The following is a 20,394-nucleotide window of genomic DNA, read 5'->3' on the forward strand; positions in this document are numbered from 1 at the left end:
TTGATGTTTCCTGGGCAAGCAAGTTGCTTGTTCTTATAGTAACAGTTGGTCTGCCTATGTTGTTTTATATTTTTCCTGTAGGTCTTTCTTTCAAGAAATATCTTGTGTTCTTCTAGCCACTCCAGGTTGGTCTGTGTTTTCTGATTTCTTGACTGCTGCTTTCATGAGCATTGATTATGGATCCAAGTAACATGAAATCCTTAAAACTTCTTCAGTCTTTTCTGCATTTCTCATGATGTTGTTTATTGATCCACTTGTGATGATTTTTGTTTTCTTTACTTTGAGTTGTAACCCATCCTGAGGGGTGTATTCTTTGATCTTTATCAGTAAGTGCTTCAAATCATTTTGGCTTTCAACAAGCAATGTTGTGTTATCTGCATATTGCATGTTATTAATGAGTTTTCATCCAATCCTCATGTCATATTTTTCATGTACTCCAGCTTCTAGGATTATTTGTTCAGCATACAGATTGAATAAGTATGGTGAAAGGATACAACTCTGACATACATCTTTTCTGATTTAAAACCACTCAGTATTCCCTTGTTCTTGTTAGAACTACCTCTTGTTCTAGGTACAGGTGTTACATGAGCATAAGTAAGTGTTCTGGAATTCTCATTTTTTGTAATGTTTTCCAGAGTTTGTGATGATCCACACAGCTAAATGCTTTTGGATAGTCAATAAAACAAGAGTAGACATCTTTCAGGAGTCCTGGTGTGGTGTTAAAACGAGTTAATGCACGGTACTGTAATATTGGTTTGAACTGCAAGGTTGGCGGTTCAAGCTCATCAGGTGCTTCTCGGAAATCCTATACGGGGTGGCTCTAAGTTGGAACTGACTCGACGGCACTTAACAACAACAACAGACATCTTTCAAGAGTTAAAGAGATGGAGACACTACCTTTAGAAGTATATAGACTTTGATGGAGGATATATCAAGAAATAGTAGTTTCACATCTGATAAATAAAGATTTCTATCATTTTGCAGCAATACTTTTTGACTTGGTGGTGGTTATGTGCCATGGAGTCGGTTCCAACTCATAGCGACCCTGTACAGGGTTTCGGAGGCTGTAAATCTTTACGGGAGCAGAAAGCCTCATCTTTCTCCCGTGAAACAGGTGGTAGTTTCGAACTGCTGACTTTGAGGTTCGTAGCCCGATTCGTAACCACTATGCTGTCAGAGCTCCTTTACTTTTTGACTTACTCTCATGTAATATAGATATGTCCCATTTGCAGCCACACATATGAAGTTCTGCAATCAACTAGTTCTGAGCAGGACAGTCCCCTAACTTTTCTGTGGTTCTGTTTCTTATTGGTAAAATGGGAATGAAAAATTGTTCCTATCTCATAGATTTTATTTATTCATAAGCATAAGGTTTCTAGAATGATGTCTGATCATAGAGTGTGCCCAATGTACATTTATTATTATAATTATTGTTATTATAGATAAGATTTGTTAAAGGAGAAGAGAAAGAGAATTAGTGTTTTGAAAGAAAAGATTTGGTAAGGTAAAGAGAAAGAGCATTCCATTGAGAAGCAATAATTGTGAGAAAACGTGTATAGGAGGAAAAAGTAAAAGACATTTGCTATACTTGTTCTTGGGCTTCACTGAAATAACTCTTACTTTCTTCTAGTTATCTGTCCTTCCCTACTCCCTTTCCAAGATACTACATCACCACGTTGACTATCTCTTGTAGTGATCCTGGAAATGGGTTTCTGAGACTGTAAATCTTTATGGGAGCAGAAAGCCTCATCATTTTTTCACGGAGCTGCTGGTGGGTTTGAAATGTTGAGCACATGGTTAGCAGTCCAGTGTTTATTCTATGTCACCATCAAGATACTACTGATGTTAAGTGCCAACAAGTCAAGTCAAGTTGGTTCCTACTCATAACGACCTTGTATAGGGTTTGATCTGTCAGCTTTGCAGGTAGCAGTTCAGTGCTTATCCTACAATGCCATACCAGTGTAGATACTAGTGCTCTCTATTTTTTTGTCCTCTAATAGTATTTCTGTCTCTCCCACCTCAACAGAGGTTGCTATGAGTAGGTACTGACTCGATGGCACCTAACAACAACAACAATAGTATTTCTATGGATTGAGGTGGGAGAGACAGATGAGAAGACCATAAAGGACTTCACACTGAGATAAATGAAGCCAATAGCTAAGAGTTTTATTAACTCCCCATCTACTTTTAATGTGTATCAGAATCTGTTTACCCTTTAGTTTTATAAAATGACCTGAAAGATGAGGTGCTTTTCCTGTTCGGTGCTAACTCCATCTAGGCGTGCTTTATTTCTTTTTTTTTAATTCCTTTTCTTCTTCCTCTGGAATCTCACTCACATCAATTATTTTTTCTTCTATAGGTATAACCTATGTTAATAATTTTCTCCCCTCAGTTAGAAATCATACTCAAGTATTGTCTGTTTATGAAAATCTTCCTTTTCCCATAGTATTATTTTATTTCGATTTCCTCCTCTTGATCCAAAACTTTTTTTGAAAGTCTTTATTTATTGCCCTCATTTCCATTCATGCTTCAGGCTCCTATAGGCTAACTTCCATCCCACTGAAGTATTTCTGTTTAGTGAGCAATTGTCTCCTACTTTAGAACTCCAGAAGATAGTTTTGAATTCGGATATATTTTGCCTCTCTTGACATGGTTAATCAGTCCTTGAAATTGCCTTTCAAGACACAACATTCTCTTGACATTATTCCTACTTTTGCGTTGTTTCTCAGTGTCTCTTGTAAGCTTTACTCCTCCTTTAAATGTTAGTGGGTTCTATTTTGTTAAAAGATTTTGTTCTTTCATTTGTTTGCATATAGTATATGAAGCATCCACTCTTATACTTTTTGACTAGGTGATGAATAGTTTGAAAACCAAAAGGTACTTATTCATATGTGCATATGCCTCCTTGGAGGCAATCATTATTAATTTCTTGTATATTCTTAAAAAAACCCTGAAACTAATTTTAACTTTGTTTTTACCATGTCACTATACACAAAAACTAGCAACTCAAAGAAGGAATACATTTGGAGCCTTACCTTCATGTTCATGAATAAAAATATTATGGCTGGTAATGCACAAAAAGGAGCTCGGGTAGCATAGTGGTTATGAATTGGGCTGCAAACCTCAAGGTCAGCAGTTCAAAACTACCAGCTGTTCCACGGGAGAAAGATGAGGCTTTCTGCTCCTGTAAAGATTTATAGCCTCAGAAACCCTGTATAGGGTTGTTCTGGGTCAGAACCGACTCAGTGGCACTTAACAAAAACAACAATGTAAAAAAACTGGCTAATCAGTCACTGGGTTTTAAATTCTTTGTCCTCTTCCTCTAGAACCTCACATAAAATAAAGTCATTTGTTAAATAGTCATCCTTTTAAGTTTTTTGGCATAGTCACTAAGTTGGACTGATGCTGCAATACCATATATGCATGTGGTAGGTAACTGACCACAAGGTCAATTTGAACCATAAGGTTGGTAGTTCATATTCACCAGCTATTGCTTGAACCCTATACAGGGTCGCTGTGAGTCAGAACCGACTTGATGGCACTTAACAACAAGGTAACTCCAAACTAGACAATATGCACCAGAAACACTGAGATCTTGTATGTGTTGTTCACTACTGTCTCACAGCATCAGATACAGAATTTGGCACAGAGGGTGTGCATAAGGAATATTTTTTAGTGAGTGAATGAATGAGAAAATAAATGGATGTAAAAATTATATAATACCAGTCTTTTTTATTCAATCTGTATGCTGAGCAAATAATCCGAGAAGCTGGGTTATATGAAGAAAAATGTGGCATCAGGATTGGAGGCAGACTCATTAACCACCAGCGATATGCACATGATACAACCTTGCTTGCTGAAAGTGAAGAGGACTTAAAACATTTACTGATGAAGATCAAAGAGCACAGCCTTGCGTATGGATTACATCTCAATGTAAAGAAAACAAAAATCCTGACTGGACCAATAAACAGCATTCTTATCAACAGAGAAAAGATTGAAGTTGTCAAGGACTTCGTTCTTCTTGGATCAACTATCAACACTTATGGAAGCAGAAGTCAAGAAATCAAAGGATGTATTGCATTAGGCAAATCTGCTGCACAAGACCTCTTTAAAGTGTTGAAGAGCAAAGATGTCAGCTTAAGGACTAAGGTGCACCTGACCCAAGCCATGGTATTTTCAATAACCTCATATGCAGGCGAAACCTGGACAGTGAATAAGGAAGACCGCAGAAGAATTGATGTTTTTGAGTTATGGTGTTGGAGGAGAATAATAAAAGTGCCATGGGCTGCCAAAAGAACCAATAGATCTCTTTTGGAAGAAATGCAGCCAGAGTGCTCCTTGGAGGCCAAGATGGCCAAACTTTGTCTGTCATACTTCGGACATATTGTCAGGAGGGAGTAATCGCTGGAGAAGGATATCATGTTTGGTAAGGTGGAGGGTCAGAGACAAAGAGGAAGATCTCCAATGAGATGGATTGGCCAAGTGGCAGAATTGATGGACTCAAGTGTGGCAACAGTAGTGAGGTTGGCCCAGGATCGGGCAGTATTTCTTTCTGCTCTGCATAAGGTCGCTGTGGGTTGGTACCGACTTAATGGCACCTAACAACAACAAATGTTGTATACTATCAAGTTGATCCCAACAGAGAACAACTCCATGGAACAAAGTATAATTACCCCACAGGGTTTGCAAGGCTGTAATCTTTATCTGAGCAGATCGACAGACCTTTTCGTCACATAGCTTCTGGTGGGTTTGAACCTGCAATCTTCCAGTTAGCAATCAGTTGCTTAATTATTGCTCCACCAGGACTCTTAACAAGCAGTTGTTATTTCCTGACCAGATTTGCCCAGTGCAATACATTGTTTGGTTTTGTGCCTGCTGCTTCTTTATATGTTGATTGTGGATACAAGTAAAAGAAAATCCTTGACAGTTTCACTGTTTTCTACATTTTTTTTTCACAGTGTTGCTTATTGGATAGCTATCAGCAAAGCTGCCAGACGAGGAAGAAAGAAGTGATGATCTGCTTCTAAAAAAATTAGTCAGTGAAACCTTTTGAGTATCAGTGGGACATTGTCTGATATAATACTAGAAGATGAGTCCTGGGGAATAACTGTCTCCTTTTAGTAGAGTAAGCTTTAATGAAGTAGATGGAGCATAGCTTTGGGACCTTGATTTGCTTATGTAGCTTGACTTGAAATGAGAAGAAATAGATTCAGACATCCATTAAGAGTCAGAACATAGATTGTATAAAGTATGAATATATAAGAAAATTGAAAGTTATCAAAAATGAAGTGCAATACCCGAAGATTTGTATTTTAGGCATTAATGGGTTGAAATAGACTGTTATTGACCATTTTGAATTCGACAGTCATATGGCTACAGGAAATGACATTGAAGAAGAACAGTGAAACATTCATTGTTAAAAAGAACATTTCAAGATTTATTCTGAAGTACAAGGCTGTCAGTGATAGGGTAATATCCATACACCTCAAAAGAAGTCTAGTTAAAATGACTATCATTCAAATTTACATACCAATCTCTAATGCCCAAAATGAAGAAATTGAAGATTTTACCAACTTCTACAGCCTGAAGTTGAAACATGCAAATCAAGATGTATTGATAATTACTGGTGATTAGAATGCAAAAGATGGAAACAGACGGATTGGTATTTGGGAAATTGGGCTTTGATGATGGAAATGATGTAGGGGATCACATGTTAGAATTTTGCAAAATCAATGACCTATCCCTTGGAAATATCTTTTATCAACAATATAAATGATGGTGATATAAGGGAGCTTTAAAAAAATTGTGGAAAAGTCTCATATCTTTTAATCCTATTTTTGCATGAGGTCCCGTACATGTGGACCTCACCAGATAGGACACACAGAATTCAAATTGACTGCATCTATGGAAAGAGACAATGGAGAAGCTCAATATCATCAGTCAGAACAAAACCAGAGGCTAATTGCAGAATACACTACTAATATGCGAGCTCAAGTTGAAGGTGAAAAACAATTGGAACAATTCCATGAGAGTCCAAATACAAATTTGGACCTGAATTTAGAGACCATCCTAAGAATAGATTTGATGCATTGCACAATGATGACTTGTAAGATGACATCAAGGACATTATACATGAAGAAAGCAAGAGGTCATGTTAAAAAATAGGAAATAATTATCAAAGTTGAAAGGACTGGTAGTGTAGTGGTTATGAATTGGGCTGCTAATCTCAGGGACAGCAGTTCGAAACTACCAGCTGTTCTGTGGGAAAAGGTGAGGCTTTCTGCTCCTGTAAAAATTTACAGCCTGTAAATCTGTACAGGGTTACTATGAGTCCGACTCCATGGCATATCACCACCACCACCACCATCAAAGTTGAAACTAAAGCCTTTAACTTCATATGCTTAATTATTTGTTCATTCACTCAGAGTTGACAAATATTGATTACCAAATACTCTTCCACACAGCAGTTTTTCTACCTTTTAATGATATTATTTATGAATTCACTTATTTATTTTTTTACTTTTTATTGTGAATTGAGTGAAGGTTTACAGACAAGGTAATCAGTTTTACATTAAAAAAATAATACACTTTGTTTCATCTCAATGATTGCAATCTCATACATGGAACAACAGTTATCCACATCCTCCCTGTGGTTCCTGTTTTCCTTCGTCTCACCTTCACATCTCTTCTGGCCATTGTCCTTGTGGACATGTTCCCTCTTTGATTTTGAATGATTAACTGTTCTAGTATTCATAGTGAGCATAGTTTATTAGTGTTATTCCCCCTCTATATACCGATCTACTGCTTGGCTGAAAGTTGTTCCCTCTATATACCTATCTACTGATTGGTTGAAAGAAGGTGTGTTCCTTTTCAGACCTGAAGGGTGGTCAGGTTCGTTCAGTGTCTTTCTGATCAGTAAGCTCGATCTTATTTTAATAATTTTACATTTTGTTCCACACATTATGCTACTCTATCCAGGACCTTTCAGGGTAGCTGTGATCCCTTTCAGGGCAGAACTGTCTAGTTCTGGTCTCAAAGTCATGGAAACTGATGTTCACTTGTCCGATTAATCTGTAGTTGATTCCAAGCATGTTAAGTTCTTATCACTCTTCTTTCTTCTTCACATGGAGAGACCAATAAGCTGCTCCTTAGAAAGCTGCTCATGAGCTTTTAATATCCCAGACACACCAAAGTAGGATGTAGAACATTGTCTTTGTATATTGTGTTATGCCGGCTGACTATGGTGCCTCCCTGAGACTATAGTCTTGAACCCCCAGGCTCAGCTAGCTACTCGTTTCCTTAAGATGTTTGATAATATCTAAGAAATTTCCATCATTTTTGCCTACTGTGTATACCACTACATTTACAGTGGTATTTGCAGGAAAGGTAAATACTTGTGTACCAATATCCTCTTTCACACTCTTGTATATCTGTGGGACATATAAATATATACATACATATGCTATTGTTAAGTGTTGTGGCATTGGTTCTGACTCATAATGACTCTGTATAGGGTTTCCAAGGCTGTGAATCTTTACAGGAGCAGAAAGCCTCATTTTGCTCCCATGGAGCAGCTAATAAGTTCAAACTACTGACCTTGAAGTTAGCAGCCCAACTCATAATCCATTATGCTACCCGGGTCCCTTTAGGGCTTAGAGTTTTGTGCTGATTTAATTCTCACTTCTTTTAAGATTTCTTCCAGTTACTTTTTGCTCATCTTTAGCCTTTCTCCTCCAGGACTCCTCTATCCCCTTTAGCCCTTGTCTATCCCACTGTGTCTTTACCGTACTTCTGCCAACCTCCCTTTTCTTATATATTGCCCTCCTCATCACCCAAGTTAACATATATAATCAGTGAACTAATCTTCCTTCCCTCCCATCCCTTGCAACCATCAAAGAATGTTCCTTTTTTCTCTTTCAAACTCATATATTTGTGGGCTATAAAAATATGTCACACTATTTTTCTCTTACCCATTCAGCTTATGTCTCAATCCATGTATCTACACCCAGAACACTGTTGTTTCAGGGTTATGTATATATCACTACTTACATCTATTCTTATTAGCCTATGCATACCTCCCTGTGTCTTCACCTATATTCATTGTTCTTCTGCCACCCTCCCCCTTCTTGTATATTGCCACTCAAGCTAAGTGTGTACACTCTAGCTTGTGAAGGAGCTCTGGTAGTGTAGTGGTTATGAATCGGGCTGGTAACTTCATTATCTGCAGTTCGAAAATACCAGCTGTTCCATGGGAGAAAGATGAGGCTTTCTGCTCCCATAAAGATTTACAGCCTCGGAAACCCTGTGCAGGGTGGATATGAGTCGAAACTGACTCCATGGCACATAACAACAACAACAAACACCCCCCCCCCCCATCAAAGAATGTTTCTTTCAGCTAGAAAACTTTTCTTAAGCATTTACAATAATGGTCTCATACAATATTTGACCTTTTGTGATTGACTAGTTTCACTCAGGGTGGATAATGCACTGGACCACAAGGTTGGCAGTTCAAACTCACCAGCCGCTCCTTGGAAACACTTTACAGACTTGCTATGAGTTAGAACTGACTCAATGGCAATTAACAACAGTAATTTCACTCAGCATAATATCCTCAGGTTATTCCAAGTTATGATGCATTTCACAGATTGACCTTTAACTCTGTAACGTTCTATAGTGTTCCATTGTGTGTAGGTACCAAAGTTTATCCATTCTTCCATTGATGGGCACATAGGCTGTCTCCATCCTTTTTATGCATCCACTTTTACTAAACTTGCAGATTACTTTATAGGAAATCATTTATAAGAGGCATGATCTTGCATAATGGCTTTTCACCATTAACACACTAGCTCACTTTGCCCTTACTTATATGCTGCTGCTCCAGTTAAGTCTGCCTTCTGAGTTTGTCTTCATGATTTGAACTTCAGGGGATTAATTCACAAAGCAGTTTATTTGGAGACTTCCTATGTATTTAGAATTCTTTTTTAACACCACCCCACCCCACCCCCCACCCCCGTAATTCTGCCTTTTTAGCAGTATGAAGAATATAGTTTTGCATTAGTCTTTCCTGGCATTACATAAGAATGCCTACTGGGTTCATAAACATCTGTGTCTTAATTTTTTTCATTTTTCCACCAAAGTTGTCTATGTTTTAGCCAAGATCCCATAGATTTTTTCTTAAAGAAAATTTAATAAAACTCTGTTATATCTGACTGTAGTTATTGTTTAATATTTTTATTCTGCATTATTATGATTCTGCAATAAGGCTTATATGTATGTACTGTGTTCTGCCTGGTCTATTAGAACTAAATTTAGAAATAATTTAAAATGCAAAAAGCCTCAGATGTTAAGAGGTCTGCTTCCTCTTGGGATATTAAGATAGCCCCAAAGACAGAGTTTAATTGCAACATGATATAGAATGCTGGCTCATTGATGAGCTGTATTCAATGATCTGTGTTTGGAAGGTTGCCAGGTTTGCATCAGTGCCAGACAAAGATTGTTTTGTGTGTGTTGAAATGGTCACCTGCTGTCTTTCACTTTGGTATTGGACTTAAATCTGTAGGAAGAATTTTATGGAAGAAAATTGATTCTTGCTGATAGAGAAGAAGTAGAACAAAATGCAGATAATATTTTAAAGGATGCTGACCTCAGTGATGTTGCATTTCTTGTTGTTGGTGATCCTTTTGGGTAAGTCAAAGCATATTTTGCATTTTTAATTCATTTACTTTTTCTTTGAATCAGTAAGAATGAATCTGTTATATTTAAAACCTTTTACTAGCCAGATTCTGATAAAGGACTCTTTTTACGTAGGACCTATCTAAACTCACAGTTTAAGCTTTCATTGTTTTGGGGATTAATGAAGAAAATCTGCTTGGTAAAGACATCATCATATCACCACAAGAGTTATCAAGTTTGTATCATTGATTCTCTCATTCTTTAGAAGATTACTTAGGACATATGTAGCATATCATATTACTGTTAAATAGGTTATTACATTACCAAAACTCACACTTTCCATTTATTGCAGATAATTGAAAGCATATTCAGCTTCCTTTGGTATAGGTTGTTTTTTTTTTTTAAATCATCTGATATCCGACAATACTAACTTCAATTTGTTTATTAAGCCTCTGATTTCACTTGGTTATATCCTTTGGGAGCTCTCTGGTCTTCCCCATTACCAAAAAGATGGGCTTCTACTTGTCCAGTCAAGCATCATCAATCTCTGATGTCAGGTCAAACAGAAGAGTTCTTTGTCTCCAGCTGGAGATCCAAGATTTATGTCACAAATTTAAGAAACATAAGGACAATTAAATCATTGGGAGCCCACCACCAAGGTTGTTTGTTCAAAGAATGGAGCTACATGGATGTGTGTCTGTAAGAAGAAAGTAATTCATATGAGGAGCACAAATTGCAAATAATTATTATACTAGGTTGCAGATGACATTGGGTAATTACACATTTGGAGTCCTGGTGTGGTGCTGTAGAATAAGCACTGGACCACAATGTCATTTGAACTGCAAGGCTGCAGCTTCAAATTCACCAGTCACTCCTTGGAAACTCTGTACAAGGTCACTGTGAGTCGGAACTGACTCTACGGCACTTCACAACGATCACACATTTTAAATATTTAGATAATTTACTTTAGCCTCTGACTTTGTGTTCTGTAAGAGTGAGTTTTCTTCCAAATTAGCTGTACCTGGCCTCTTTTCAGCCAGATGGTTGTTGTTGTTGTTGTTGTTGTTAGGTGCCATTGAGTCAGTACTGACTCATAGCGACCCTGTGCACAACAGAATGAAACACTACCCGATCCTGGGCCAACCTCACTATTGTTGCCATGCTTGAGTCCATCGATGCTGCCACTTTGCCAATCCATCTTGCTGGGGGGACTTCCTCTTTTTCTCTGACCCTCCACCTTACCAAACATGATATCCTTCTCCAGTGACTGGTCCCTCCCGACAATATGTCTGAAGTATGAGAGACGAAGTTTGGCCATCCTGGCCTCCAAGGAGCACTCTGGCTGCACTTCTTCCAACGCAGATCTGTTGGTTCTTTTGGCAACTCATGGCAGTTTTAATATTCTCCTCCAACACTATAACTCAAATGCTCAATTCTTCTACAGTCTTCTTATTCACTGTCCAGCTTTCACATCCATATGAGGTTATTGAAAATACCATGGCTTGGGTCAGGCGCATCTTAGTCCTCAAGCTGACATCTTTGCTCTTCAACACTTTAAAAAGAGGTCTTGTGCAGCAGATTTTCCTAATGCCAGATGGTAGTAAAATAAAATTAATAAAAAATCCTCTGTAGAAAATGTTTGGGTCTTTGGTGGGTTTTCTCATCATTTCTCTCAGTCTGTCTAAAATCTCTGTTTTCTACAGTGGCACCTTCTGTGACCAAACTTCCCAAGTTGATGGTGTCATGGTTCTTATAGGCCCCTAGACTAGAAATCTCAGATGACATTAGATTTTTCTGGTGTCCAGTGAGTAACAATATTAAAAAACAAGTGCTACTCCAAGCAGTCCACAAACTGGTTACCTGTAAATGTTTAGGTAAGTACAAAATTGAGAGAAAGCACTTAGAACCTTTCATAGCCGTTTTAAAGAACAATTTTATATGTTGACTCTAATAGTAAATTGAGGCTTGTATTTTGAATTGTATTTTTCTAATAGCTCCTTGGATTGCATTTTACAAAACTATTATTCCATTACAATTGTTGTTGTTGTTGTTAAGTGCCATTGAGTCAGTTCTGACCCATAGCGACCCTGTACAGGGTTTCCGAGGGTGTAAATCTTTACGGGAGTAGAAAACCTCATCTTTCTCCTGCGGAGCAGCTGGTAGTTTCGAACCGCTGACCTTAAGGTTCACAGCCCGATTCGTAACCACTACGCTACCAGAGCTCCTTTCCATTACAATTAGAACTTAGTAAAAAAACTAATCTTTTACCACAGACAGTTTAAGAAGTATAGCTATAGAGTTTGGTTTTATCCAAGTTTTTATACCCTTTCAATCTTTTTTACTACCATTCTACCTAACTCAGGCTTTTATTAACATGTTATTGTTCTTGTTAAGTACCATGGAGTTGGTTCCAACTCATGGTGACCCTGTATACAATTTCCAAGTAGCTGCTGATGGCTTTGAACCACCGACCTTGTGGTTAGCAGTCCATTGCTATCCTACATCGCCACACCAAGATTCCATACCCTGGTTTAGTATAGTAACCTTTTGCCTTTTTCATACACAGACTCTTAACCTTTGCTTTGGTCAGATTCATATTTGTAAACCCACAGTTTAAAATTCTTAACTGAGCTCATAAATGAGAACTCTAAACTCCATTATTGTCCAGATATTAAAAACGCTTAACCCCCTGTCATCTAGTCAAATGTTACTCAAAGTGACTTACAGGGTTTGCAAGATTACTGATCTATGTAGGAACTGACTGCCTCATCTTTCTCTCATGGAACAATTGGTGGGTATGAACCACTGGCTTTGCAGTTAGCCCAATGCCTAATCCACAGGGCCACAAGGGCTTCTTATTAAAAACACTAATGCCTCACAATTGGTATATTTACATATATCTGCTCTTCCATTACATTTGTGTACCCTTCACATTTATATCTCCCTAGCTTCCTTTTCAAAATGTGGCATATGGAAGTCACTAAGTAAATATTAATTGAAAGAGTTGTTGAGTTCGCTTTAATACTTGAGAACAAATAAAGGCTAAAAATAAAGGAAAACCAGGCATATCTTGGACTAACCTTTACCCATTCAGCAATTAACATTTGAATACCTATATTATATGTTGTTGGTATGTGCCGCGGAGTCCGTTCCAACTAATAGTGATACTGCATAGGGTTTTCAAGGCTGTAAATCTTTATGGGAGCAGAAAGCCTTCTCTTTCTCCTGCGGAACTGCTGGTAGTTTCCAACTGCTGAGCTTGAGATTAGCAGCTTGATTTGTAATCACTGCACTACCAGATAATATGTTGTTGTTATGTGCCGTGGAGTCAGTTCTGACCCATAGCGACCCTGTACAGGGTTTCTGAGGCTGTAAATCTTTATGAGAGCAGAAAGCCTCATCTTTCTCCCGCGGAGCAGCTGGTAGTTTTGAACTGCTGACTGTGCGGTTCACAGCCCAATTCGTAACCACTACGCTACCAGAGCTCCTTACCAGATCATATAGATAGTCTTATATTCTAGATATGCACTTTATGATAAACATGGGTTTACAGTTTAGTGGGGGAAGCTAGCAGTAGGCAAAGGAAAAAATATTAAACTTTGATAAGCTTGTAAATGTAAAAAAAATAGGGGAATATAGGAAGAAACCTATTTTTCAGAGTCACAAGGAAAAGTCTGTGGAAGTAAGTAATATTTTATCTGGTATCTGAAGAATGAAAAGGAGAGAAGGGCCTGCTAAGCATAGGGAACAAACAGGAAGCACGTGTTTCAGGACCTAAAAGTCAGGGTGCTTAGAGCATAATGAGTGAGAGAGAGAAGAGCACGAGAAAGAGATGTAGAGGTGAGCAGAAGCCAGACCACATAGGGCTTTGGAGGAAGTAGAGATTGCGTAGTGGTTATGAATCAGGCTGCGAACCACAAGGTCAGCAGTTTGAAACTACCAGCTGTTCTGCGGGAGAAATATGAGGCTTTCTGCTCCCGTAAAGATTTACAGCCTCGGAAACCCTGTACAGGGTCGCTGTGAGTCTGAACCGACTCCACGGCACATGATCTAACCAACCAACTACTGGTGTGGAGATGTAGGATAAGCACTGGACTGCAAGGTCTGTTTGAGCCACAAATCCACCATCTACTGCTTGGAAACCCTATACAGGGTTGTTGTTAGTTGGAACCTATTCTAGGATTCGATGGAATTTAACAACGGCATTGATAAACCTTTAGAGAATCTTAACCTAGAAACTCATGGGGCTTTTCTGTAGGATCAACTATGGACTGTGAACCACAAGGTCAGCAGTTCAAACCCACCAGCTGCTCCTCGGAAACTCTCTACAAAGTCATTATTAGTCGGAACCAACTCATCACCACTTAACAACAACAAGTAGAAGCTGGAAATAATCACAATTGGTTTCTTTCTTTGATATTTAAAAAAAACCTCTCTCTTAATTGCATAGATGGTTGGATTTCATGAAGGAAAGAGAAGAGCGAAAAGGACAAGCTGGAGTATATTTGTCTGCCTTGGTGTAAGCAATTAATATGCTCAGCTACTAACCAAAAGGCTGGCATTTAAAGTCCATTCAGAGCCACTTCAGAAAATCGTATAGAATACAGGTCTAGTCTGACACACCTGAGATAGCTAAGGAAGGAGAAATGCTAGAATCAGTATAGGAGTGTGGGAAAGGAAAGAGGTCAAACTTCCAGAATTGTAGCTTAGTAACTGGTGGTGCCACTTGTGGAAATGATGAAAACCAATACAGAACAGAATTGGGGGAGACAAGAACTGGTTCTGCAAAGAGTTTGAGATGTAAGTTAGGCAACGAGATACCTGCTTTTGTCCCTATTGGGAGGGCCCATCCTGGGGATACAGCTTTTTGAAGTTAACAGTTATATTGTTGTTGTTGTTGTTAAGTGCCATCGAGTTGGTTCCAACTCAGCAACCCTGCATAGTAGGGTTTCCAAGGAGTGGCTAGTGAGCTTGAACCATCAATCTTACTAACTGTTAATAACAACAGTTTACTACTGACTTACAAGTCCAAACTGACTTTGTAGTTCAGCGCATTTACCCACAGTGCCACACTATGCTGTTGTTACTATTGTTAAGTCAGTTCTGATTCACAGTGACCCTATATAGCGTTTCCAAGGAGCAGCTGGTGGGTTTGAATTGCCACCCTTGTGGTTCAAAGTCCAGTGCTGATCCAACAGTGCCATGAAGCCTAAAGAACACATGGAATCACTTTGGGAGAGAAGAAGGGGGTTAGGAGAAGAGAAGAGGACCTAATATGAAGCCCAAGGAAACTTCAGCATTTCATGGTTTATCTCGCAGTGAAGGAGAAAGAGTCAGAAGAGGAAGAAAACCAAGAGAGAATGTTGCCACTGAAGCCTAGAAAAGAGAGTGTTTCAAAAAACAAGTGTGGCCAACTTCGATATACTTCTGAGAAGTTGGGTCTAAGATGAGGATGGAATACAACAAAGCACTGAAATTCTGCCTTATATGTGACCCCAAAGTCTTTTTTACTTTGAAATTGCAAGCCCTTTTCTACTTAAATTCTTGAAGAAGGTAATTAAAAATCACAGTTAAATCAGTTGATGTACTTCTCGTCTTTGCTCCTTATCCAGTTACTGAAAATAATCCAGTATGATTAACTGTCTAATTATATAAAGGATAAAAAATACTCAGAAAAAAACGCACTATCAATAGATCTGACTCAGTCATGTGGGACATTATAATCTCAAGCAATGGAGGAGTTAACAAGAGTTCTCATTAAAGAAATTTGCTGTAACGATGATTGCATTTTGTTATAACATTCTGTATTTTAATATACACTAACTATGTATTTTTTAAATAAATGAGCACCTAATTCTTTTATCTGCATGGTATATCCCTTTTTCTTTATGGCCCACAAATAAAAAAGGTACTAATGTTCACCTTAGAATCTCCTATGCCTTAATGTAGGCTGTTCGATTGCTTCCATTCGACATCTAGTGCATTTGAATAGTGCTTGGCACCTAGTAACTGTCTAATAATGCTGGCTATTATTACCATTAGTCCACTTTTTTCTCCAATATAAATAAAGCTGCCAGATAAACATTAATTTATATTATCCTGTCCCTTTTCTTCCACTGCCTCATCCCCACATTATTTATTGTTTTCTTATGATAGATTCTCCAAAATAGGCTTATGAAGTCAAAAAAATCAAAAGTTGTGGACATGAACATTTTCTTTCATAAAAGTATGCTGTTAAATTATTTTTCAAAAGGATTGTACCAATTATCAGTGCTTCAATTAGTTCATGAAAACATCAGCTTCACCATATATTGCAAACATTAATGAATTTTCAGAACATCAAATTTGATGGTTTTATACCCACACGTAGGACTCCTAGTGTAGTGATGTTGTTGTTGAGTTAGTCCCAACCCACAGCAACCCTGTATAGGTTTCACCACCAGTTCAGCTGGTGAGCTTGAACTGCTGACCCAGTGCTGTGGGTTAATGTGCTAGACTGAAAAGTCTATATGAATTGCAAGGTTGGCAGTTCAAGCTCATCAGCTGCTCCTTGAAAACCCTAAATAGTGTTATTATGGGTTGGAACTGACTCGACAGCATTTAACAACCACAGTAACACCCACACATAATGTTATTATAAAATTAAATAAACATATACCTAGTCTTATGCATTTAAATAGATCACCTTTATGTATTTATTTTATTGATTTCAATTATGAAAACATTTTTTGAGTCTCATCTTTTGAAATTATCTTCAAAGCAATTTCAAGGTAATACACATTATTAAGACAGATTTATTTCTGTTTCTCAGCATGTGGCCCTACAAAAATCAAAGGTGCATGTCTCTACACACACGTTTTCCTGTTGACCATGAATGAAGTCTTTTCATGAGCTATAGACTTGCAAGTAATGCTCAATACAGTGGCTTAAGCCCCTGTCCAAACAGTTTTCTTTTTAGTGAGACAACAGAAATTAGATAATCATGATAATAAAACGTAAATTTTATTATAATTTTTTTATCATTGAAATTTGAAATATTTATTTAATCACATTTATTGGTTTCATAAAATCTAATCACTTTGCCAGGTCATTAAATCTTCATAGAACACCAACCACATCTGGTCATTTTAAATGTACTTGTAATAGAGATCATTTTAAACCAGTTTTTTCTCTATTTAATAGCTAAATTAGTTTTCCGCATTTTTAATGTTAAGTAGTAAAATTCTATTGAAGGTGATATTAACATTCTTTATAACTGGCATTCATATCCATTTTTAAAAGCTTACTGTAAATCAAATTAATGCTTTCTTTTCCTACAGTTTTTATTTTATGTGTGTGATTAAAAACCAGGCTTCCCTGGTGGGCATTTGTTAATCTGTGTCTGCCTACCTCATGGGGTGAAAGCCCTTGATCTTCCTACTTGGTATGCATTGACCAGTTGACAGGTTCCACTTGTTTGTGTGTATTTTCTCAAACATGCTAATAATGTACCTTAGTTAGGCCTACAGTTTTCATCAAGCGGGAAAAACTTTTAATAACATACTATAAGTCCCCACATTTAGAACATCTGACTTTTGGACATCTTATACTTAGGAACGGAGTACCATAAAGCCTATTATTGCATTAAAATTTGAGTTAAATACAATGGTTCAAGAATCATGTATGCAGGTACAACTTTGTGATGCTCATGAAAACACTATGAGATTTCAGTTTGAGGAAGGAGAAAGTCATCCATCTATTTAAGTCAGTTAACACTACCATTATTAACACTATGTCGAGTGTGACACCTATTTGACCTAAATTTTCCTCTTATTTACCCTTGTAACCATGCCTCCAAAGTATAAATCTGATGCAAGTGCTTGTGAATCATCAGAAAAAAGGAAAGTAATCATGACTGAAAATAAAGTGGAAATAATAGAGTGATTGGAAAATGTGAAACACCATCGGTCAAAGATCAGAAGAATAATGGAGCATGTGAAAGGTTATGCCTTGATGAAAATTACAAGTATTACTAAGCAATTCAGTGGTTTAATTATTGAAATGGAAAGGCTATTGATGATTTGGTTAGAGGATCAAAATAGCCTAATATGCCTATTTTCCTTGCTGTCGTACTTACAGAACAGATGATACTGAAGGAAGAAGTTCAAGCTGCACTTAAGGTAAGTCTCTAGGTATTGACAGAATACCAGTTGAAATCTTTCAACAGACTGACACAGCACTGGAGGCATTCACTCATCTATGCCAAGAAATTTGGAAGACAGCCACCTGGCCATTTGATTGGAAGATACTGATATTTGTGCCATTCCAAAGAGAAGTGACCCAGCGGAATGCAGAAGTCATTGGAAAATATCATTAATATCACATGCAAGTGGAATTTTGCTAAAGATAATTAAAAGATAACTACCACAGTACATCAGTGGAAGTACCAGAGGTTTAAGCTGGATTCAACAAGAATAGGAATTGAGGGCTACCATTGCTGACATCAAATGGCTCTTGGCTGAAAGCAGAGAATACCAGAAATATGGTTACTTGTGCTTCATTGACTATGCAAAGACTTTTGACTATGTGGATCATGATAAGCTATGGATAACACTGCAAATAATAGATTTTCCAGAACACTTGATTATGCTCATGAGGAACCCATGCATAGACCAAGAGGTAGTTGTTCACAAAAAACATGGGGATACTGAATGGTTTAAAATCAGCAAAAGTGTATTCCAGGACTATATTCTTTCACCATACTTATTCAATCAGTATGCTGATCACGTCATCCAAGAATCTCGATTATATGAAGAAGAGCATGGCATCAGGATTGGAAGAAGACTCATTAACCTGTGATAAGCAGATGCTGCAACCTTGCTTGCTAAAAGTGAAGAGGACTTAAAATACTTAAGGATGAAGATTAAAGACTATAACCTTCAGTATGGATTGCACCTAATGTAAAGAAAACACTGACTGCATCAATGTAAAGAAAACAAAAAATTCTCACCACTGGACCAATAAGTAGCATCATAATAAATGGTTGTCAAGAGCTTCATTTTGCTTGGATATACAATCAACACTCATGGAGGCAGCAATCATTAACAACGTATTGCATTAGGCAAGTCTGCAAAAACCTCTTTAAAGTGTTCAAAATCAAAGATACCATTTTGAGGGCTAAGGTGCTTCACACCCAAGCCATGGTTATTTTCATATGCATGTGAAAGTTGGACAATGAGTAAGGAAGGCCGTTGAAGAATTGATGCATTTGAGTTACGGGGTTGAGAAGAATATTGAAAGTACACTGGGCTGCCAGAAGAACAAACAAATCTGTGTTGGAAGAAATACAACCAGAATGCTCCTTCTAAGAAGTTTCTAAGCCAGGATGGTGAGACTCAGTTCTCATACTTCTAACATATTATTAGGAGGGACCAGTTTCTGAACAAGGACATTATGCTTGGTATAGTGGAGGGTGAGCAAAAAAGAGGAAGACCTCCAAAGAGATGAATTGGCACAGTGGCAACAGTGGTGGCCTCAAGCATAATAACAATTGTGAGGATGGCACAAGATCAGGCAGCTTTTCGTTCTGTTGTGCATGGGATATTTATAAGTCAGTGCCAGCTGGCCAGCATCTAACAACAGCCTTATTGTAGTGGTCTGACTTACCTAGCAATTCTACTTTAACACAGGCTTAGGAACACATCTTGTTTCTAACCTGGGGACTGCGTGTAGTTCTAAATTGATGCCTGGTTCCATTTAACAGGATCCATACTTACATACGGAGTCCTGGTGTTGCGCTGTGGGTTAATGCGCCAGACTGCACAGCCGTTTGAACTGCAAGGTCAGTGGTTCAAGCTCACCAGTTGCTCCTTGGAAACCCTATACAGGGTCACTATGGGTCAGAACCGACTCGCCGGCACTTAACAACAACAACAACATACTTACATACTGGAGACCTAGTGTGGCGCTATAGGATAAGTATTAGACCGAGAGTTCTTTTTAAAGCTCAAAGTTCAAACACACTAGCCTACTTGTTGTGAGTCAGAACCGACTTGTAAATACATACTTGCATTTACGTATTTTCTCTCTTCACCTCAACCTACATAATTGTCATTTAGATCTATCTAAAATAATTAATGGAGTCCTGGTGTTGTGTTGCGGGTTAATGCACTGGAATGCAAGGTCAGTTTGAACCACAAGGTTGGTAGTTCAGGCACACCAGCTGCTCCTCGGAAACCCATACACTGTCACTATGGGTCAGAACCAACTCAGTGGCACTTAACAACACCAAAATAAGTAATGGCAGTAGGCAAAATATGTGTACACACACATGCAAGAAGACTTGGAAAAATTTCATAGAAAAATTCTGTTATCCTTTTTCATCGGTGCCATCAAGTTTATTTTGACTGGCAACCCAGTGTTTCAGAGTACAACTGTTCTCAATAGGGTTTAAAAAAAATTTTTTTTTAAAGTTTTTATTGTGAATTGAGTGAAAGTTTACAGGTTAGACCATCAATTTACACTCAATAAATCATGGTTTGTTACATTGTCCATTATTTTTTAATTCCATGTTTCCTCGAATTTTTGAATCTCCCTCATATACATGTTGTTGTTAAGTGCCGTCGAGTCAGTTCCGACCCATAGCGACCCTGAACAGGGTTTCCAAGGCTGTAAATCTTTACGGGAGCAGAAAGCCTCATCTTTCTCCCATGGAGCAGCTGGTAGTTTGGAACTGCTGACCTT

The 20,394-nt window shown here is 38.0% G+C and overlaps 1 protein-coding gene across 2 annotated transcripts in view; it reads left to right on the forward strand.

Moving 5' to 3' along the window:
- The window catches only part of DPH5 (diphthamide biosynthesis 5), a 65,582-nt gene that overhangs the window by 5,084 nt on the left and 40,104 nt on the right, over positions 1-20,394 (forward strand). For both annotated transcript variants that reach the window (XM_006830906.1, XM_006830907.1), the window contains one exon: positions 9,560-9,684. In XM_006830906.1, coding sequence (XP_006830969.1) covers positions 9,560-9,684 — 125 coding nt within the window. The remainder of the gene's footprint in view (positions 1-9,559; positions 9,685-20,394) is intronic.

This window comes from Chrysochloris asiatica, unplaced genomic scaffold (assembly GCF_000296735.1).
Source record: "Chrysochloris asiatica unplaced genomic scaffold, ChrAsi1.0 scaffold00002, whole genome shotgun sequence".
Taxonomy (NCBI): Eukaryota; Metazoa; Chordata; class Mammalia; order Afrosoricida; family Chrysochloridae; genus Chrysochloris; species Chrysochloris asiatica.